Source organism: Lagenorhynchus albirostris, chromosome 9 (assembly GCF_949774975.1).
Source record: "Lagenorhynchus albirostris chromosome 9, mLagAlb1.1, whole genome shotgun sequence".
Classification (NCBI taxonomy): domain Eukaryota; kingdom Metazoa; phylum Chordata; class Mammalia; order Artiodactyla; family Delphinidae; genus Lagenorhynchus; species Lagenorhynchus albirostris.
Window position 1 is genome coordinate 6,096,928 of NC_083103.1, and position 21,169 is coordinate 6,118,096.

The 21,169-nt window shown below is 58.3% G+C and overlaps 2 protein-coding genes across 3 annotated transcripts; one reads left to right on the forward strand and one right to left on the reverse strand.

Annotated features, from left to right (window-relative positions):
- Positions 1 to 2,363: 2,363 nt before the first annotated feature.
- On the forward strand, positions 2,364 to 7,447 carry CTSF (cathepsin F). The gene is given in 14 exon segments (XM_060158510.1): positions 2,364 to 2,689; positions 2,951 to 3,049; positions 3,366 to 3,461; positions 3,463 to 3,606; positions 3,733 to 3,808; positions 4,376 to 4,489; positions 4,593 to 4,738; positions 4,827 to 4,923; positions 5,004 to 5,084; positions 5,904 to 6,023; positions 6,111 to 6,175; positions 6,266 to 6,356; positions 6,767 to 6,825; positions 6,905 to 7,447. Coding segments are annotated over 14 exon segments (1,476 nt in total). The 5' UTR covers positions 2,364 to 2,476; the 3' UTR covers positions 6,980 to 7,447.
- Positions 7,448 to 7,585: 138 nt separating this feature from the next.
- On the reverse strand, positions 7,586 to 20,521 carry ACTN3 (actinin alpha 3). Of its 2 annotated transcripts, XM_060158509.1 has the most exons (21): positions 20,315 to 20,517; positions 16,716 to 16,830; positions 16,418 to 16,537; positions 16,029 to 16,115; positions 15,860 to 15,947; positions 15,306 to 15,384; positions 15,134 to 15,215; positions 14,302 to 14,387; positions 13,890 to 13,982; positions 13,218 to 13,448; positions 12,945 to 13,092; positions 11,780 to 11,930; positions 11,108 to 11,216; positions 10,871 to 11,011; positions 10,428 to 10,610; positions 9,613 to 9,747; positions 9,338 to 9,517; positions 8,767 to 8,913; positions 8,599 to 8,664; positions 7,966 to 8,124; positions 7,586 to 7,883 (listed from the first exon to the last, which is right to left on the reverse strand). In XM_060158509.1, exons 1-21 carry the CDS (start codon positions 20,462 to 20,464, stop codon positions 7,725 to 7,727), a joined length of 2,709 nt encoding a protein of 902 aa, XP_060014492.1. In that variant the 5' UTR covers positions 20,465 to 20,517; the 3' UTR covers positions 7,586 to 7,724. The 2 variants fall into 2 exon arrangements, with proteins under 2 accessions (XP_060014492.1, XP_060014491.1); XM_060158508.1 differs by having other exon boundaries at positions 8,599 to 8,913; positions 20,315 to 20,521.
- Positions 20,522 to 21,169: the final 648 nt, after the last annotated feature.

Sequence of the window (21,169 nt, forward strand, 5' to 3'; positions counted from 1 at the left end):
ACCCACACAGCCAGGACTCAAACCCGACCAAAAGCCTTGGTATTCCAACTGAGGCCATACACCTGCTTTCAGGACTTAATGAAGCGCAGGTTCTTGATGTCTCACTGCAGAAAGAATTCAGTGAGAGACAAAGTGATAGGTAAAAAGTGGATTTATTTAGAGAGAAACACACTCCACAGAGTGTAGGCCATCTCAGAAGGCAAGAGTGGCCCCAGGGTATGGGGTTGTCAGTTTTCATAAGGGTGGGTAATTTCTTAGGCTAATGAGTGGGAGGAGTATTCCAGCTATTTCGGGAAGGGGCGGGGATTTCCAGGAATTGGGCCACCGCCCACTTTTTGATCCCTGTGGTTGGGCTTGGAACTGTCATGGCGCCTGTAGGTATGTCATTTAGCTTGCTGACGTGTTACAGTGAGGTATACTGAGGCTCAAGGTCTAGTGGAAGTCGACTTGTCCACCATCTTGGACCCATTTGGTTCTAATCAGTTTATGTCATGTCCTCGGGCTGTGTCATTCTTTCAGAGGTTGTGCCCTGCCCCCTTCCCTCCTGTTTCAGGGGTGGGTCAGGGACGCCTTCCTGAGGAATCATCCTCTAGACCGAGAGCTGAAAGGTGTCTGGGAGTTTGGCCAAGGGAAGAGCAATGTGAAGCTTCCAGGGTGCGCAAGAGCTCGAACTTCTGCAAATAGAGTCAGACTGGAGTGTCAAGTGCACAGCACAAGGTGACAGCCAAGGTGCTTCTGGACCTGAAGGGGGCCTTAGGAGCCAGATTAAGGACCTGGGACTGTCTCCTGCAAGAGAGACAAAGGGAGCCCCGAAGAGCTGCAACTGGGGAGGGCACAAGCAGGGGGAGATCAGCCACTGCTGGGCTCCCTCAGGCCCTTCCCTCTCAGACATCAGCTGGGAGCTTGGAGCTGACTCTGGTCTGGCTCCAGCACTAAGTTTTGAGTAGCTGAAAGTCACTTCGCCTCGATAGCCCTCTGCTACCAAAAGAAGTCATGTGTGGACCGGATGATCTTTAGGACCTGCTCTCCCCACTCTCCATGCCCAAACTAACCCTCTACCCACTTCTGGGGCTTCCCCAACTCCCTTAAAAACTCTCTTCCCTGTTTCCTGTCCCACAGCTGGTAACATCTTGGAGGAAAATTCCTTTTACTCATCTCTCTCCACTAGACTGGGAGCTCCGAATAGGCAGCACTATGCCTAGTGTATCTGTTCATGCTTCTTCTTGCTAGGCCTTGAACACAGTGGTGAATACTTGGTGGAACAAAAGAACGGTCCCAACCCCGTGCGCTGTTCACATGTTTGTGTTTGATCCCCATGACTGCCTGAGGCAGTACCAGTGCAGGGAATTTTAGCTGCCATTTTGCTGATGAGAAGAGGGGCTTCGAAGAGCTGGTGGAGCTGTGAACTCAAGCTCTGAAGCCAACTCTCTGGGTTCAAGTCCAGCTCTTTCACTTAGCAGCTGTTTGGCAAGCCACTTAATCTCCCTAAACCTGTATTTTCTCAATTATAAGTCGGGGATAATAACATCTACTTCACAGGATTGCTACAAAGATTAAAGGGAGATGGCATATAACATGTATAATAAGCATGCAATAAATGCTAGTTATTTTTATTCTCAGGCCAGCATCCTTTCTCCTCCCCAAACGTTACCAAGTCCAAGCTCGCCCTGCTTGCCGCACGACAGGCCAATAAATCGGGAGACGAGGTGTTGACGCAAGGAATACGACTTTATTCACAAAGCCGTCAGACTGAGAAGATGGTGGACTAGGGTCCCCCAAAAAACATCTTATGGGGTCTGGATGCCAGTTTCTTTTATAGAACAGAGACGGGGAGGAGGTGAGGAAGTAAAAATACCATTTATCTTGCAAAATAGGAGGGGATGTGTTAATCTCTTCTTTTGTGCAGCCACTCACAGATGGACAAGGTCAGAATGTCTCTCTGTGAGCTGAACAAAGGCACTTTAGTTTAACAGGCAGAGGGGCAGGGTTCCCTGTGGCAGGATGCTCACAGCTATAGACAGTGATTATAATAACAAAAGCAACTAAAAGCAAAGGTTAAAGTAAAAGAAACAGATCCAACAGGGAGTCAGAACTGGCTCTTCCCTGCTACACAAACAGCAGCTCCAAGACGTAAGAAGATTACTTCAAGGCTGCGGCTGGGGCCACCCCTCCTCAGACCCGGCTGGTGCAAGGATGCGTTATCAGCGCGGGACTAGCGCCAGGATGCCTGCACAGCCAGCGCGACCCATGAGCCTCACGTGAATAAGCGAGCGCGCAGGCGCCCCCAGCCGGCGCCCATTGGCCGGCACCCCGCCGCCCTGGAGCGGAGGGAGGGACGGAGGGAGGGACCTCCAGGGCTCCCCCAACCCACCCCACCCCACCTCCCCGACCTCCCCGACCGCGGGCTGCTCAGCCCGGTCGGTTGGGTCGCGCGTCTGTCAGAGCGTGAGGACAGGACGCCGGCTTCGCCCTCGCCATGGCGCCCTGGCTGCAGCTGCTGTTGCTTTTGGGGCTGCTCCCGGGCGCCGCTCCGGCCCCCAACGAGCCCCGAGCGGCCGGCGCGCAGGCCTGGGAACTGGCGTCCCCGGAGCTGCTGGAGCCCGCCCGCTTCGCCCTAGAGATGTACAACCGCGGCCGGGCTGCCAGGACGCGGGCCACGCTGAGGGTCGTGCGCGGTCGCGTCCGCCGGGTGAGGACGCGCTGGGGGCGGCGGCGGCGGCGGCGGTGGGTGGGGGCCCGGTGCGGGGTGAGCGGGACTCTCGTCCGAGGGCTGGGAGCTTTGGGGTAGACTTGGGGCGGGGCGTTGTACGCCTGACTTGGGATGGGGGCGTTGGACCTCTACGGATTGGGAAGGGGAACGGCACGGTGGGGCTGTGAGCCCCACGAAGGCCGGACTGGGGAGGGAGTGGCTGTGCCCGCCACACAGCGCCCCCCTCCGCCCCCCATCCAGGCGGGCCGGGGGTCGCTGTACTCCCTGAAGGCGACCCTGGTGGAGCCGCCCTGCAACGACCCCACGGTGTGCCAGCTCCGTGTGTCCAAGAAAACCCTGGTGAGTGATGGGGTTCCTGCGATACCCTGCCCCCAGACTGAGTCTGGCAGTAGTTGGGATGATCGGTCAAGTCCAGAGGGAGGGATCTGAGGCCGCAGCTACCCCACCGTGAGTCACTCCCCAGGCCTGGAAGGCCAGAGACCAAGAAGCTGTAAAAGGGAGGGTGTCTGGGTGCTCACTCCCGTACTGTGCCTCGCTCTCCCCTATGGGGATGGTTGCCTTGGAGGTGGTCCTCACTGGGGGACCCTCCGGCTCCATCTTGCCAAGGCCTTGCTCCTGTCCTAGGCCCCCAACGGGCTTCCTCCTCTTCCTCCAGCTTTGCAGCTTTGAAGTCCTGGATGAGCTGGGGAAACACATGCTGCTGAGGCAGGACTGTGGCCCAGTGGATACCAAGATTACAGGTGCTGGGATAGCCCAGGGATGCTGGGATAGCTCAGGTCAGACTTCCCTCAGGGGTCAGTCCTGATTCTTCTCTGTTCCAACCCTCTCCTCCAGATGACAAAAATGAGACTTTCAGTTCATTCCTTCCACTGTTGAACAAGGATCCCCTGCCCCAGGTGAGGAGCCTGTTTGTCTGGGGAACTGGCTGCTGCCTTATATTCCCTCTCTTCCCCTCACCCTGGCCTGGGGCTCCCGGGTCATTCTGAGAAGGACGCCTTGTAAAGACTCCTCTGCCTTTCCAGGACTTTTCTGTGAAGATGGTTTCAATCTTCAAGGACTTTGTCACCACCTATAACCGGACATATGAAACGACGGAGGGTGAGGACCTAGCCTTGGCTGTACCTGTCCCGATCAGATCAGGACCTTCCCCCCAACTTGGCACCTTGGTGTGGGAGAGGGGAAGGGCACAAGGGGCAGTGCATCCTTTCAAGGGCCCCTAAATCCCCAACTTCTTGCTCAGCCTCCCAGGACTTGGCAGCCATCTCAGGTACCTGGCCCCTTCTCCCATCTGATTTTCCTAGTCAGAAACCATAGGTCTCCATCATCCTGGGTAGAGTGGGATGGGGCAAAGGCCAGATTTTCTCTGCTGGAGGACCCCTGGCATGGTGGCCTTTTCCCACAACCTCCTGTCTCAGGATGTCCTCTGGAGCCCATTTCGGTTCTGCCTTCATACCTGGGAAGTCATCACCCCGGTTTGGCCCCATTGTCACTTGCAGGTCTGGCCCCCTACCCTCACCCACCCCAGGGTTCTGCCCTTCTTGAAATAAGCTTCAGGCCTGATCCAGAGCTTACCATTCCCCAGGGAAACCTCTGCCTCTTATCCCCAAGCACCTCTCCTTTTATGATCTGCCTGGGGCCCAAGCCTCTCTTCTACTCGTTCCTCAGAAGCCAGGTGGCGCATGTCCGTCTTTGCCAATAACATGGTGCGAGCGCAGAAGATCCAGGCCCTGGACCGTGGCACAGCTCGGTATGGGGTCACCAAGTTCAGTGACCTTACAGGTAGGGTCAGAGCCGTCATGGTACCTGGAAGAGACAGGGCCTGCTCCCAAGGCCCCTGTTCAGGACTGGCTTAGAATACTCTTTTCCCATCCCCTGCCCACAGAGGAGGAGTTCCGCACCATCTACCTGAATCCCCTCCTAAAAGAGGAGCCTGGCAAGAGGATGCGCCTAGCCCAGTCCATCCCTGACCTTCCTCCACCTGAGTGGGACTGGAGGAGTAAGGGGGCTGTCACCAAAGTCAAGGACCAGGTTGGATCCCCGAGAAGTGTGGGTGGGACATGAGGACTGCACTGGCATTTGGAAGGGACCCAGCCCTGACTCTCCCTGTCTCTTGCAGGGCATGTGCGGCTCCTGCTGGGCCTTCTCAGTCACAGGCAACGTGGAGGGCCAGTGGTTCCTAAAACGGGGGTCCCTGCTGTCCCTCTCTGAGCAGGGTGAGCATCCCACTCTGCCCACCCTGTCCCCAGCCCAGCCCCTCCGGAGGGCTCCTCGGGACCAGGCTTCTGTCTCCTAGAGCTCTTGGACTGTGACAAGGTGGACAAGGCCTGCCTGGGTGGCTTGCCCTCCAACGCCTACTCAGCCATAAGGACTCTGGGTATGCATTCATGGGCTTCAGGAGGGGCAGCAGGAGCCCCAGCTCCCTCCACAGGAAGTCACTTTGGGAGGGGAGAGACATGAGCGTGGCAGTCACCTGAACTGGGTTCGAGTCTTATTGCTGACCCTTACCGGCTGAAGACCTTGGGCAGGTCAGCTCTTTCAGAGCCTCAGTTGTCTCACCTGGGAAATGGGGCTCCTCATGCCCACTTTGTAGGATCGTCTTAAGTGTCAAGTGAGGAAATATATGTAAAGTTCCTGGTGCACAGCGGGGGGTCTCGGTATTTTCAGTATTCTTGGTATTGCTTGGCGGTCTGTATTTCTATAATGCTGCTAAACCAGGGAGCAGCACACCTCCCCCCTGAGAGGAGGCATTGTCCTAAATTGGCATTTCAGTTGAGCAGTGGGTCGCAGTGGCAGGAAAACGAGGGCTGAGGGATTGAGGTGGCTGTACCAAGATTGCTGAGGGAGTCTGGCAGGGGTCTGGGCCAGATTGGGAGCAAACTGTCAGGGCCGGACAAGCAAGCCAAGGTCAGGAGTCCCAGGAACGCTGGGATGAGTGAGGAGTCAGAAGCTGGGAGCTGGATTCCATCTCTGCCACATTTCTCGCTGGTGGCTCCCCCATCCCTCTGGGCCTCAGTTGTGTCACCTCTAGAATGAGGCCTCCCTCAGAGAGGATGGCCTATAGCTGGCGGTGGATAGAGAACATGAGGCCTTGTGGAGGAGGGGCTTAGCACAGCCCCTGGCTGGGAGCAGATGAGTGTTATGAACTGGGGCCCACGTTTTCTCTAACCCCCAATCTGCCCCCCGCCATCCCCAGGAGGGCTGGAGACAGAGGACGACTACAGCTACCACGGCCACTTGCAGGCCTGCAGCTTCTCTGCAGAGAAGGCCAAGGTCTACATCAATGACTCAGTGGAGCTGAGCCAGAATGAGCAAAGTGAGTGAGGGAGGGGTGCGGGGGTGAGGACAGGCCAGCGGGGGCTGGGGCCTGGGTGCCCCTGACACTGCCCCTCCTCTGTCTTAGAGCTGGCGGCCTGGCTGGCCAAGAAGGGCCCCATCTCCGTTGCCATCAATGCCTTTGGCATGCAGGTAGGACCCCAGCCTCACTGCTGCTCCGGTTCTTGCTGACTCTTCCCCCACTTCTCAGAGCTGGCCCCCTACTCGTCTTCTCCCCCTCAGTTCTACCGCCATGGGATCTCCCACCCACTGCGGCCCCTCTGCAGCCCCTGGCTCATCGACCACGCTGTGCTGCTCGTGGGCTACGGCAACCGTGAGTTCCGCTGACCCTGCCCTGCCCATCCATCCACCCCAGGTCACAGGCAGAGGCTGGACCACAGCATCTCAGGACCTCTGGAGGGGGCATCAGGGGAACACCAAGGAACCTTGTCCTAAACTCTGCCTCGGGCTATGGGCCAGGCAGGATCATCCATCCTCTCTATGAATGGGAAAGCCAAGGCGCTGGGAGGTTGAGGTGTTATGAATGGATACCCTGCTAGAGGCGGGTGGGGGTGTCCTCCCCAAACCCCAGAGCCGTACCAGGTCTCCAGGAGCGTGGTAGGTGGGCCTGTCTTGCTTTCTGCTCTTTTCCTAGTACCTGTCACACAGTAGGCCCACAGCAGATGTTTGAAGAGTGCAAAGTGCTTGGGGCCCTGACTCCCTGCTCTCTGCACTGCTCCTCAGGCTCTGCCACTCCCTTCTGGGCCATCAAGAACAGCTGGGGCACTGACTGGGGCGAGGAGGTGAGTCTCGCCCGCTTGGCCCCAGCCCTCCAGCCCCCATCCTGCCCCGGTGCCCTCACCAACCCCCACTGTCTCCCAGGGTTACTACTACTTGCACCGTGGCTCCGGGGCCTGTGGTGTGAACATCATGGCCAGCTCAGCAGTGGTGGACTGAGGCATACCAGCTCCGGGCCTGGTGCTGACCAGAGCAGCCCCTTCCCCTGCCTGACCTGCATGACCAGGCCCCTCCCCAGGAGGCACAGCTGGCTGAGGGACGGGCACCAGGTACCTCAGGGTGAGCAAAGGCCACTGGGCTAGGGGCACAGCCCCTACTCCCACCCTGAAGTTCCCCAACTGCACCTTTGTTGAATTGTTGTAGCTAGGAGGATCTTGGGGTGAAGGATGATGTCTTGGCAGCCAAAGCTGGGGCAAGAACCCTGGGCTCGGGTAAGGAGCAGGGGGAAGAAAATATTCTGGTCTTAAAGCCAGCTTTGTCCTCTGTAGGCTCAGGCTTCCTGCCCCGGCTTTCCTCTGATGCTATAAATTTTCTGGTCCCCCCTGGATCTGGGGACAGTGTTGCCTTCCATGTCTAGAGAAACTGTTGTAACCAACCTTTTCAAACACAATAAAGAGGTGTCCTAGACCCCAGTGTGGTGTGAATGTCGGACCCTGAGGGCAAGGAGGGGTGGTGGGGACCCCTGGAGGAGGGTCACGGTCGGGCAACTGGTCCTGCCCAGAAGCCTGAGGGCCCAGCTTCTGCTTCAGGAAGCAAAAGGAGATGGAGAGGGGCCCACTATGGCTTTTTATTGAGAAACACTTGGCCGGTCATTCTCTAGGGCCCTTGCTCCGAGGGATGGATGGGATCAGCCGGAGGAAGCACCCTCTCTCCGGACTTGCGTAGAGAACCTCAGGGGTCGAGGTCAGAGGTCACTCTCCCCGTAGAGGGCGCTGGAGAAGGCCACATAGTCCAGGGCTCCAGCTGGAGCCCCGGCCCCCTTGTAGGGCGCCATGCGGCGGATGCAGTACTCGGCCTGCTCAGCTGGGAGTTCCTGCCGCAGCTCCTCAGGTGTGATGTAGTTCTGGGGAAGAAGAGGGATTGAGGGCCCACAGGTCCTGTTCCCTGCCCCCGCCCGCCAGCTCCCTGCACCACCAGGGACTCACCTTGTCTCCCGCCAGGATCTTGAACGAGGCCACAACCTGCTCAGCCGTGTCGGTCTCGGCTGTCTCTCGGGTCATGAAGTCGATGAAGGCCTGGAAGGTCACGACCCCGGCTGCGTTGGGGTCCACCATGGTCATGATTCGAGCAAACTCCACTTCCCCCTGCAGGGTTAGAGGCCGGGCACCGTGCCCGGGGGTGCTTAAGCCAGGAGGGCTCCCAGTGTCCCCCTGGCCTGACAGCTCCAGTGACAAGGTGCCCCCTTTCTCCATAGACCATCCGCTGCAGCCTTAGCTCTAGGTCTGGGAAATCCTTTCTGCTAGGCTGTGCTCGCTTCCTGCCCGCGGCAGTGCTTCCTGCTGCCCGTCGGTCCTGACCTTTTCCTGGGCCTCTGTAGTGCTGTTTCTGTGATGTAGAAACGTCGCAAGCTCAGGCTTTGGAGTCACACAGAACAAGGTCCAAATCTAGTGTCTTTGGGCAAGTTAATTTACCTCTCTGAGCCTTTGTTAGCCCCTGTGTGAAATGGGGTAATTCTCCCCAGCCCCAGCGGATGGGTGAGGAGGAAATGAGGTCGTGTGTGAGGTGGGAGGGACACAGGCACAGGTGGGACGGCTGGGACGCGGCTGGGGGACACTCACCAGGTCGTAGCCCATGGAGATGAGGCAGGCCCGGAAGTCGTCGGGCTCCATCATGCCATTCCGCTTCTGTAGTGAGGGAGCAGATGTCAGGCTCAGTCCCCAACACCCGCCCCCCCCCCCCCCGCTGCCCCTAAGTCCACCACCGCACAGGGCTAAGCCCCTGCTGACCCGGTCAAAGTGGTTGAAGGACGCCCGGAACTCGTTGAGCTGCTCCTGGCTCAGGCCCTTGGCATCTCGGGTCAGTATCTGGTTCTCCACCTCGTTGATGGTGCGGGCAATGGAGGTGAGCAGCTGCTCCCAGCCCACACGGATGTGCTGGGAAAGCAGAAAACAGGCTGGGTCAGTGGGTGGCCAGTGCCTGGCCACTAGGTCTGGCTCCACCCCCAATTCACTGTATTGACCCTGGGCAAGTCCTCCCCCTTGCTGGGCCTCTGTCCCCATCTGGAGGTTCCACAGAGTGACGTCCAGTGGCCCTTCCTGCCTTAAAGTTTGATGATTTATTATGTATTATGTATTGATCAACCAGCCATGGCCAATCCAGGCCTGGGTTTAGACTGCTCTGTGACTGGCCAGGTCACTTTCACTCGCTGGGTCTCAGTATCCCCACAAGTACTTTGGGGGACCTGGCCACGCTGAACTGGGGAACCCCTGGGGCAGATGTGCTGTGTCCAGCTGTGGCCGCCCCAGGCTTCCCCAGCCAGTGCTGCCTCCCCTCTGTCCTGAGCGGGTGTTATCCCACCTCCATGCTGTAGACGGTGTGCTTATTGTCGAACACCAGGTTCTCCTGCAGCAGCTGGTGGTCACCCTCCAGCTGGTCGATGTTGCTCTTGTAGTTGATGATGTTCTGCTCCTGCTGCCGCAGCCCCGCCATCTGCTCCTCCAGAGAGCCGGCCATTCCCGCTGCCAGGCGCCCCACTTCCTGTAGGGGAAGCCAGGCAGAATGAAGGCTCCCAGCTCCCGGTGGCCCAGCCCTGGCCCTACTCTCCCGGGCTGGCTCCATGATCCCAGCCTTACCTCCACCTTCCCCTGGATCCAGGGCCCGACGGCATTGGCCTGGGCTGCAAACTGCCGCCGGAGCCTCTCGTTCACCTGTTGCCTTGTCAGCTCTTCCTGCAGCGTCTGGTCACGGCTGGGTACCAGCTTTCGGACCTGGGAGGGAGGCTGGTTGTGCCAGGGGCAGCTCTGGGAGTGGGAGATGGGCTCCAGCCCCTCACACTGCTCCCGCCGCTCTGAGCCAAGGCCTCAGGGCTCTGTGGGGGCCAAGCTCTGAGTACTCAGCCTCTCTAGGCTCGTTTCCTCGTCTGCAAAATGGGGCCCATGACATCATTCTTAATGAACTTAGATTGTTTTATAAAGGATGTCCACACACCAGATCTAAGTCTGCTTCAATCAGGCCTGCCAGGGGCTTCCCTGGTGGCGTAGTGGTTAAGAATCTGCCTGCCGATGCAAGGGACACGGGTTCGAGCCCTGGTCCGGGAAAATCACACATGCCGCGGAGCAACTAAGCCCATGTGCACCACAGCTACTGAGCCTGCGCTCTAGAGCCCGCGAGCCACAACTACTGAAGCCCGCGTGCCTAGAGCCCGCGCTCCACAACAAGAGAAGCCGCCTCAATGAGAAGCCTGTGCACCACAACGAAGAGCAGCCCCTGCTCGCTGCAACTAGAGAAAGCCCGCGTGCAGCAACAAAGACCCACCACAGCCAAAAAAAAAGAAAGAAAAAATCACACCTCACAGGAAAATGCTGCTGCTACGGCCATTTTACAGATCAGGGTGGTTAGAATGCATCTGAGCGAGGGGAGGCAGGGAAAGGCCACAGGCGGCACTGACCGTGTCCCACTTGGTGTTGATGTCCTGCGGGCTGAGGGCGATGTAGGGGTTGGTGGAGCTGGGCCGCAGCCCATATGTTTGGCAGATCTTCTGGATCTCACCCTGGATGCCCAGGATGGCTCCCCTCTCTCGGTCGGCCTCGGGTAATGTCGCCTTGAACTGCTCGTGTGCTGTCACCAGGCTCTGGGGAGAGCAGGCAGGAAGCATCAACCAGCGCCCCCACTTCCTGCAGCAACAAAGGGCAGCAGCGTGCTCCGGGCCATCCAGTGGGGCCAGGGCAGCACTGGCAGGAGAACCCAGGCCTTCTGTCTCCCAGCACTCGGGAACTGGTGTTTTTCTCTGGCCCCCCCATTTCCCAGGAGCCCAAAGGGGTGGCTGACAGAAACAGGCCGCTTCCCTGTCATCCCCTCCAACTGCCCCACACCTGGAACCCCTGCGCCCACCTGGGTCTCCTCCACTGAGTGCACCAGCCACACATCCTGCAGGTCCTCCACAGCGCCATCCAGCCAGTTGTTGAAGGGCGCTACACGCCTGGCAAACTCCAGCTGCAGCTGGTCGATGGTCTCTAGGAGCTTCTCCATCCGCTAGGGGCCACAGGGATGGCCAGTCAGCAGCCTGCCCAGCAGGCCCTCTCACCTCCTCCAGTGTCCAGCCTCCACCTCCCTGGCCCCCAGCCTCACCTCTAGCGCATCCCGCCTCTTCTGGGTCAACGTGCCCAGGTTGTCCCACTGGTCGCAGATGGCCTGGCAGCGGCTGTTCACCGAGGCCGCCTCGTGGTAGTCTAGCTCACTGGGGGCGGGAAGGGGGGCAACTTTGGGGCCAGACTCCAGCCCAGATTTCTTCCTGACTCCCCTCCAGGGGCTGGAACCTGGGCACAGTGGTGGTGAAGGCATAAGGGAGCCAGGGGAGGTGGGGGCGAAGCGGGGCTTTCCTAGCGCAGGGGCTTCCCAGCGCATTCCCGGGAGAAGGGAGTCCTCAGCTCCAGTCCCTGGAGGAGCTTGGGTGGAGGGGCAGGGCCTGGAGTTTCGGGGGCCGGTTTCCAAGAGGTGGCACAAGGCCCAGGCTGCTGGTGAGGATTGGGCCTGCCTGAAGCTGAAGGGAGCCGCCAGGTTTGGGGGCAGGTCGAGCGCCAGTGTGGGAAGAACGTGGGTAGCAGAGCGAGCTCCGGAGATGGGGAGAGGGTTACAGGAGGAGGGCAGAGTAAGTGGTGACGGGGAAGGACATGGGTGCCAAGGCAGGGTTACCAAACCAGGGAAAGCAAAAGGTCTGGAGGGCTATGGGAGCGGGGAGAGGGGGTGGGGCCAGGTAGGGGCGTGGTCACCCCGGGCTGCCCCTCAGCAATCCGCGCCTACTTGAGCTCCTGGGCCAGCGCAGCGACGTGCTCCACGCGGTCCTGGTGCGCCGCCAGGTCGCTCTCAAAGGCCTCGTGGCGCCGCAGCAGCGCCCGCACCTCCTGCAGCGAAGCCGACTCATAGTCCCGCTGGCTCAGCATCTCCTCCTTCCCTGCTCGGAGAGAGGCCCGGCTCAGGTCACCAAGCAGCAGCTGCGACAGGAGCAGGGGGTCCAAGCCGGGCTGTGTGACCATGGAGGGTCCTCATCTGTGAAATGTAGGTGATCACACCTGCCCAGCCTACCCTCGGGGTTTGCTCTGAGACACTAGTATGATAAAGTTAAGTGAAGCTCCTGTTCCAGGGCATGGCCTGTGAGTGATGTCAGGGTCCCTTGACCCTGCACGATTTGGGGTGGCCCTTGGTACACTTTTGGTATTATTCGATCGCAAAGTGCTTTCCAATGACTCTGTGAACCCAGTGAGCCCTTGATCCATTTTCCTTTGCTTACCCAGTGCCCGGCACTTGGTAGACTCTCTATGAATATTTGTTAGATGAATGAATAATGAATGTAAAAGTGCTTTGAGAATGACAGTTACCATAATTATGCAGATAAGACCACAGTCACAGTAATTGCAGCAGCAACCATTTATTGAGTGCCTCTGCATTTTGCAGAGAAGGTAACTGAGGTTTAGAAGTTCAAAGACCTGTCAGGATCACATAAATGGCCGTATATTTAAGGAATTATTCTGTCAAACCACTGCTATCCAATATGTCCATAATCCATTATTAGCGTTCATTATTTTTTTCAGCAGGACTCATTCAGTTATAGGATTAAAATCCTTGATAGAATACAGAGCGAATGTTTGCACCCAGTGATATATTTGATTCATGCAATATTTTGGCATCAGTATACTTTGGGTATAATGTAAGTGATGTTAGTGGGGGGACTCACCTTTGGACACCTGCCACATACACAAATAAAGTGCTAAATGACAAATTAATCAGAGCAGACCTACAGAAGACCAGAGCCAGGAGAAAGTTAGGGGCCTGAGTTTACAGATAAAGAAACTGTGGCCCCAAAAGGGGCAGTGACTTGACTGCACAGCAAGTCAGGGTGGGACTAGAAAACAGATCTCCAGCTTCCTTGCAGAACACCAGGACAGAATCAGGCCCCAGAGGTACCTACCCCGGGTCCAGGCTTCATGCAGGGAGGCCTTCTGCTGGAACTTCTCTGCCAGGTGCTGCAGCCGCTCCAGGCGCCGGATCTCCGAGAGCAGCCAGTCCTCATAGCCCTTCTCCGCTTGCTCCAGCCCCCGCCATGCGTTGGCTATGTCCTATGGGGCAGGCAGAGGTGCCCGCCATCACAGTTCACCCGTTATACAGACGGGGACAGAGAGTCCAAGGTCACCCGGAGGATGTGGGCAGGGCCGGGGTCACCACCTCCCCTGGCCTGGCTCACCGAGACCAGCTTGCCCTCAGATGGCATGAAGGCGGGCCGGTGGCTCAGCCGCAGCTTGGTTTGCAATGTGTTGAAGTTGATCTCCAGCTGGCACTTCTCCTGCACGCGGGGCGGCTTGTGCAGGCGCCGGTAGTCCCGGAAGTCCTCCAGCTTGCGCTGCATGGTGTTCTTGCTGGGCTCGCCCGTGCGGTTCTCCAGCCACGGCACGGTGCGGCGGATCCATTCCAGCAGCTGCAGGGCCAGGCAGGGGCAGAGCAGAGAGCGCTGAGTGGGCCTGCTCACCTCGCCCACCCCTCTCCACCCACACCCAAGCTGTGGCCTGAAGGCCGGGCCTCAAGCAGAGTGGGGGTCCCCGCTCGTCAGGGCAGGAGCAGGACGGTTAACTTCTGAGTCCAGGGACCAGTGTAGGTCGGCAAAGCACAAAGGGCCAGGAGACTGCCTAAAGATGAGTGAATGGAGAAATGAACGAGTAACTGGATGGATGATGAGTGGATGACAGGAGCCTGGGTGGGCGGAAGGGGGCCGGGGGTGGGTAGAGATGGCAGGAGGAGGCTGGGAGAGGCCACGGCTACTCTGAGGAGAGGTAGGCTCTGCAGGTCCAGTCCAGGGCTCAGCTGGGTTGGGAGAGCACAGGTAGGGGAGAGGGGGAGGTCCTCTCAGCCCCCGCCTCACCTCACTGGCCAGCTTCTCGTACTCCTCCATCAGCTTCTCGTTCTCCTGGTTCACGGCCAGCACCTTGCAGATCCTGTTGGCGGCTGTCTCTGCCTGTGGTGGGAGTGGGCGGAAGGGCTGGCGTTAGAGCAAGCTGCCACAGACACCCCCGACCCAGCCTCCCTCTGTAAACCCTTCAAACCTGGGCCCATGCAACAGAGGAGAGGATGAGGGGGCACATCTTGTAGGGTAAGGATGGGCTCCCAGGCCAGAAGCCTCTGCACCTGAGCTCCCCCAAGGATCGAGTATGTGCGGCTGGGACAGTGGCACTCCCACCCACATGGGGCCTGGCACCTCCAAACGTGGAGATGCCGCCAAGCTTGGGCCCCTGGGCCCACACGCCCAGCCCAGGCAGCAGCAGCTGAGCCCCTACCTGCTCCGCCCCCGCGAAGGCGTGGTAGAAGCAGGAAACGTAGGTCATGACGGCCTTCTCATCGGGCTTCGGGGTGTTCACGATGTCTGCGGGATGGCAGCGAGGTGTTGACTGGCCGAAGCCAGGGGTGGGGAGTGGGCTCCTGTCCCCACCCAGGCAGAGAGTTCCCTCAGGACGGTAGGGTGCACAGACATCTAGTCATGGCCACTAGCTGCCCGGTGCTCCAAACCCAGCTCTTCCCTGGAGTCCTCTCGGACCACCCCAGGGCCTAGCAACCTCCCCCGCTGTGGGGTGAGGAGAGCATGAGGGTGTGGGTGAGTGAGCAGACACTGTAGCCCTGATGAGGCGCCAGTCCGCACTGCCTGGTGTCTCTAACCATCCCATACCTTGGTCTGTCTGCCTGTCTGTCTTTCTCCTAAGTTCACATCCAGGGTACCAGGCACAGTAGGTGCAAAGAAAATGTTTGCTGGTTCAACTGACTAACGCCTTTACGGGCCCAGGGACAAGAGGCAGGACCCACCGGAGAGCAGCTCCCAGGATGGGTGACCGTCATGCCGCCAGGTGACCCAGGTTACTGGGATATGGGGTAGAAGATGGAGCCATTACATAAGGCAGAGGCGGCAGAGCCTGGTTCCACTGGGTGGAGAGGGATGGGGACCGGACACGGGCTCCTGGAGAAGGGGGCCTGTTGGCAGGGAGGATTCTGCCCAGGGAGCAGGGTGAGGGGCAGAGCATTGCAGGAGGAGGGAGGAGCAGGGACAAAGGTGTGGAGGTAGGACCGTGCCGACTGGTGCGTAAGGGGAGTCCTCGCCCAGGCGAGGCTTACTCTCACCTTCTGCATCCAACATCTTGGGGATGTCCAGGTACTTCTCTGCCACCTCGAAGGCAGTGTTCAGGTTGCCGATGGGGTCATCCTAGATGGTGTGCGGGGTTGGGGGGGAGAGGTGAAAGGTCAGCTGAGAGCAGAGACTGGGGAGTCGGGGCTGCGGGTGGCGGAGGCCTACCTTGCGCAGTTTGGCGTAGTCAATGAGGTCGGGGCGGTGCCGGTGGATGAGAGCACAGAGGGCCAGGCCATCCTTCCAGCTGCACAGAGAGAAGGGGGGTGTGGGCGTCAGGCCTGGGTTCAAGCTGCAGCCCTGTCCTACCCTCGTCCCAGGAGCACCCCTATCAGAACGGCCTCATCTGTAAAATGGAGTAAAGTCCAAACTCCTTGGCTTGGCATTTAAGGCCCTTGATTGCCAACCTGGGACCGCTTCCTCCAAGCTCATCATGGTTCCTTCACATCCTTGTGCTTAAGCTACACCAATTTCTAGATGTTTTTGGTCTCCAGGTCTTTGCTCACAAGGTTCCCTCTGGCTGGAACACCCTTCCCGCGATGTCTCCTGTGCTCCCTCCTCCAGGAATTTCCCCTTGCCCTCCTGGATTCGATTCAACATTGACCGAGTCCTCCTATTTTCAGACACTGTTGCAGGAAGTTGGCTGTGACCTCTCCTGCCCTGTGGCTTATGCCAGGGCCCAGAGCCCGGCTGAGGCCCCACACGCTGATGGACAGACGGACCTGGTGTGGAAGTTCTGCACATTGACGTTGCGGTATGGCGCTGTCTTCCGCTGACACCACAGGAGCAAGCCCTCCTTGGCCGAGGTTTCTGGGCGGGGACGGGGGTGAGTGTTGGTTGGGGAGGGCTTTGGGCCAGCCCTCTCACCCTACCTGCCTCCTTGCCGCTCACCTTCCACGGAGATGTCCTGGATGGCGAAGCGAAGGATGATGGTCCAGATCATGCCCAGGGTCATCTTCAGGTTCCCGTCGACAATCTCTGCAGGATGGGGGGGTGGAGACACACTCCACCTGGCACTTGAGGCCTTGGCTGCCCTCCCCCTGCTCCGCCCTCCGGCCCTTGTCCCCATCCCAGGGCCGGCACCTAGTAGGTAGGTGCTCAATCATTTTCCTTCAAAATGATTCACTGAACACCTACTGGGCGCCAGGTCCTGCGCTGGCACCTTGGGTACCTTCGCTCCGGACAGTCCCTCCTGCGAGGCACGGATGGTTATCCCCATTGTTGAGATGAGGGACCGCACCCCCGGCCCCTGCCCAGGCCCCCTCCTGCCACCGCCTCACCTTCGGCACCGATGGACACCAGCTTCACCCCCTTGCTGGCAATGAAGTCCAGGGCCTTGTTGACATTGGCGATCTTGTGGAAGCGCATCTTGCCTTTGTCTGGCCTGGGCAGCCTCTCTCCTGGGTGTGAGGGGAGAGGTCAAGGGTCAAAGGTCATGAGAGGAAGCTGAAGACATGGTCCTCAAACTTCCCCCTCCCTCAGCAATCCCCCTCTGGCACTCTGATGCCACTACTCCCCCAGCTCTCTGGGTTTCCCCCTGTGTCCTGGGGTCCCTGTGCACTGATTTGCACCCCTCACCTGAAATGACCTCCAGGAGCAACATGAGTTTGAGGCCATTGCGGAAATCCTCCTCGATGTTCTCGATCTGGGTGCCAGCCTTGCGCAGGTGCGAGTTGCACCAGGCAGTGAAGGTCTGGGGGCAGAGGACAGTGCTCAGACCCTAGTGCTGAGGACAGCGCCCTGGCTCCTCTGTCAGGGCAGATCTCAGAGCCCAAGGCCCTGGATTCAAGTACCGGCTCAGCCACTGACTTGCTGTGCATCTGGGGCCAGCCCCTTTCCCTCTCTGAGATTTAATTCTCCTGGAAAAGGAGAAATGGGGTCTGGGGCCCATTCAGGTCCCAGTTTGGACTTGGGGTGCCTCACTGCCGGCACAACAAGCACTGAAGGGGGAATTAGAAACCTGTAAAGCAGACACTCCAAAGTGTGGGGCTCTCTGAGGCACAAGAGTCAGTGCAGGGTGATACTGCCTCAAATCTGAAAAATTCTGTGTTGAAGCACAGATGGCTCTGAGGGACTGTGCACCTGTGTTTTTTTTTTTTTTTTGCACCTGTGTTTTTATTATCTCAGGCTCACCGATCTCTTAAGGCTGCTGTGAACTGGCCTTCAAGCAGACCATGAGGCTGCAAGAGCTTTCTGCAGGCTGTAGAGGATCAGCTGGACACTCAGGCCCAGCCTGACCCAGTTTCTGGAGGAGACTGCCCTCCCTCGCCGGCCAGAGCGTGCTTCCGCCTCAGCCTCTGTCTGAGATGGGAGGGGTGGTATATGGCTGCGTGTCTTTGGGGGATGGCAGTGACCTAGTGCACAAGTTTCTACCAACCTACCAAGCCTCGAGGCCCTGGATTCTGCCATCAGCAGTCCTTGGTGGAATCCATACTTGGGCTCCAATCCCAGCTGAGCTACTCAGTCTCTGAGACCTGGGATGTGCCCCTTGACCTCTCTTGGGCTCAGTCTCTCCATTTGCACAATTAAGGGTTCAGACTCAGTGATGTCTCAGGTCCTTCTTCCCCTGACCTTGCAGGATTCTGGAATTGAGAGCATCCCGCCACCACCGCAAAGCAGATACTCCAGGGAGGTGGCCCTGGAAATCATTTGGAATTCTTTCCCTCCGCTGTGTAAGTGGGTGCTGGGTCGAGATAGGGCAGGAGGAAAGGCAGGACTGGGTGAGGCCTCCGTGGTGGAGGAAGGGGCATTTTTCATTTGACAAACATGACTTTTAATGAGATTTGCTCCTTGCCCTAAAGGAACTCACAGTCAGTCAAAGAGTCCTGTTGGTCTGAGAAGTGCTGGGAGAGACTAGTATTGGGGAGACTAGGGGAGGAGTTCTTCATATCAAGTGGGGGACCTCTTGGGGAAGGTTAATAATTGATCAGAACTGTGATGGAAGAGCAGGAGTTACTCAGGCAGGGAAGGGCAGGCAAGGGCATTCCAGGCAGGGGCAGCCACACGGGCAAGTGCTTGGCGATGAGAAACAGTTACTAGGTTTGCGGAGCTACAGCTATCTGGGCACTGCTCTGGGGGTGTTGGGGTATACGTGGTGAGAGGCAGGCCGGAGGGGCGGCAGAGGCCAGGTCACGCACGATCTTGAGTGCTAAGCCAGGGAGTCTGAACTTGATCTTGAGGGCAACAAGGGAAGCTTTCAGGCACAGGACAGGGAGGGGCAGCACTGTGTTTTAGAAAGTTCATTCTGGTTGCAGAGGGGAGACAAATGGCTTCGCAGAGCAGAAGGGAGAAGTGAGGAGGTGCCGACTGAGACCAGGGTGAGGGAGGAAAGGTGTCAGTGAGTGGGACAGGGCAGGCTCAAGTGGATGAGATGAAAACATTTGTCCTTGCTAGAATATAAGCTCCCCGAGGCGGTGTCTTTAATTTTGTCCCCTGCTGAATTGCTGGCACCTAAAACAGTGGCTGGCACATACTAGGACCTCCCTAAGAAACAATGAATGAATGTTTGCAATGAGGTTGAATGAAGAGGACTCGGTTATCAGGTGGGGGAGGCAGGAGGGCTTCAAGACATGGAGGAGAAGTAGGCATGGGGGTGGGACCAAAGCTGAGCACAGAGATGTTCATTACATTGTAATAAACAATGTTAGATGAGAAACAACCGGAATGTCCAGCTCCAGGGGGTGCTGATGAATTTACAGAGCGTCTACTCTGTGCAATCATTGAATGAGTCAGTGAGGTGGGTGGCTGTAAGTTGGGTTGGAAGGATGCTCCTGATATTTTAAGTGATGAAAGCAAGTTACAGACTAGCCTGTATCTTATGAGGGGCATGTGGACCTGGATCTGGGAGAGGCCTGGGTGGGGGGGTGGGGGGGGATAGGAGTTGTTGCAGAGCAGATGGCAGCTGGAGCCAGGGGCAGGGATGACATCACTGGGAGATTGCTGGACCCAAGGACCACAGCCCTGCTTGGAGACAGGTGCAGAAGGAGCCTGGGGGGAGGCGTGTCACCCTGGGCACCCTAGCCGAGTCAGCTGAGCCTCCCAGCCCCTGGGGTCATCTCCTATCAACTAACCCAGAGGAAATGCTCTGATTCTAAATTCTGGGATTCTCAGATCCTGCAAATTCCACCAAACACCCCTGTTCCCCTGCCCTTTCCTGGACTCATACACTGTTGGCAAGTGCTGAGCAGAGTCTAATGACCTCGTGGTACACTCCTACCGCTGTCCTGCCACACTCCCCAAAGTTTCCTCACTCCAGCCTGGATCATTTTCTCTTTTGGGTCCCCAGGTGTCCTGCCCCCTCCACTTGGGAAAGTCTGCGAGTGAAAATAGATCGGGGGGGGGGGGAGGCCCGAGTGCCTTACAAGGCTGGGCCTGGGCAGCAGCTGCCCATGTGCCCCTCTCAGCTCTCCAAGGTGCTGCCTCAGCACGAAGTGTCTATCTGGCCAGAGAGTCAGGTTACCTACCTGAAAGGGAACCCAGGGCTCCCCTCCTCCCCGACCTTGTGGCCTTTTCAGCAGATTTAGGGCCCCTGGGGTAAGGAGGGGTATCTTGGGAAAGAATGGGGGTGGGGCAAGCAACGGGCAAAAACCCTCAGGTTGCGGGGCGTCCTGTTTTCTGACAGCATATGTTTTGGCTCCTATCTCAGCCCCAGTTTCCTCATTTAACAGTTGGGATAGAGTGACCACGGACACCATGCTGGAGAGAACATAGAGAGGGTGGGGAAGGGGTCTGCGACGGTTACCCCTTCCCCACACTCCCAAGTCCTCTAGCTGCCTGGCTGCAAGTCCGCAGGTGGGGTCTGGGAATATTTCACTAGAGAGTGGGGTTGTGGAGACAAAGATCATTCTTCCCAACCCCACCCACACCCTGAACTTGGATCTCCCGGGCTTTGCCCAAACCATATTCCTTAGCAGAAGTGGAGCAGTGGGCCCAGGGGAATGAACCCTGTGGGGTGGGGACCCCTGAAACTCTTTTTGTCCTCCTAAACCCCTCGTGAGGGTCTCCAGCCCTCTCTTCGGGCCCTGGGGGACAGCAGAGGACTGATGGTCAGAGCCTGGGCGAGGAAGTGGCACTGAGGGTTAAGACAGGCTCTGCCCCTGATCTGCTGAGATGCCAAGGACAAACCGTCTGGCTTCTTAGGCCTCAGTTTTGCCATCAGGAAATGGGCTAGCACTCACTTTCCGCTGCTGCTTCTCCCAGGCCGGGTCCAGCAGCAGGTCGCGGTCCCAGTCCTCCTCCTGTTCCATGTACTCGCCGCCCCTGCCGCCGCCGCCCGCGAAGGGCCCCTCCCGGGTCCCCAGACCCTCGGGCTGCATAACCATCATCATCTCGCTCGTGCTCCTGGCTCCGCTCCGTTCGGCGCGCTCCAGAACACGGGGGCCGCGTTAAGTAGCACCCGGCCCAGCCCCGGATCGGATTCCTGCTAAATATGGGAGAGAAGGGAGGGGCCGGATGGGGGCGAGGCCACTCGGGTCGGGACCAGGCAACAGGTTGTCCTGAGGCTAGGAGACTGCAGAATTTGGGGGCACTGGGATGTACCCCGTGACGGAGATCCGGGGTTCGCGTTCCGGCTCCGCAGCTTGGGCGCTGTGTGACTCTTGCGAAAGCCACGGGGCCTCTCTGAGTCTGTTTCCTCACATGTACAACGAAGATGACGATAATAGTGGCTGCACACTGCTCTAGAAGCTACCTTTTGGGCCTCATGACCCTTTTCCTGCGTCGCGCTGGTGGGAAACAGGGAGCACTATTCCCATTTCACAGTCAGAAACACCGAGGCGCCGAGCTGTTTTGAATGTTTTCTGGGGTGATGAAGGGAGACACTAGAGCATGGGGAGGGGCTCCAAGCCAGCTGGATGGGCCGAAACAGGGCTATTAATATCGGGGCGACTAGAGGGAGAGGGGGAATGTGCTGAGCCGCGAAACACCAACAGCACCCAAACTGCAACTCAATCCTCCCGGAGTGTGGGCCAGCGGGACCAGCGTGAGGAGCGTCTGCGGGAGGGGCGGGGCCTGCGCGGGTGGGCTGTAACCGC

Bases quoted from the DNA above. Each gene is read 5' to 3' on its own strand.
- ACTN3 (XM_060158508.1), bottom strand. From the start codon at position 20,464: ATGATGATGGTTATGCAGCCCGAGGGTCTGGGGACCCGGGAGGGGCCC. The intron at 16,831-20,314 runs GTGAGTGCTAGC...CTCTGCCCCCAG, and splicing joins GGGAGAAGCAGCAGCGGAAA to ACCTTCACTGCCTGGTGCAA. The intron at 13,093-13,217 runs GTGAGCCAGGCC...CCTGCCCCATAG, and splicing joins CTGAGGGCAAGCTGGTCTCG to GACATAGCCAACGCATGGCG.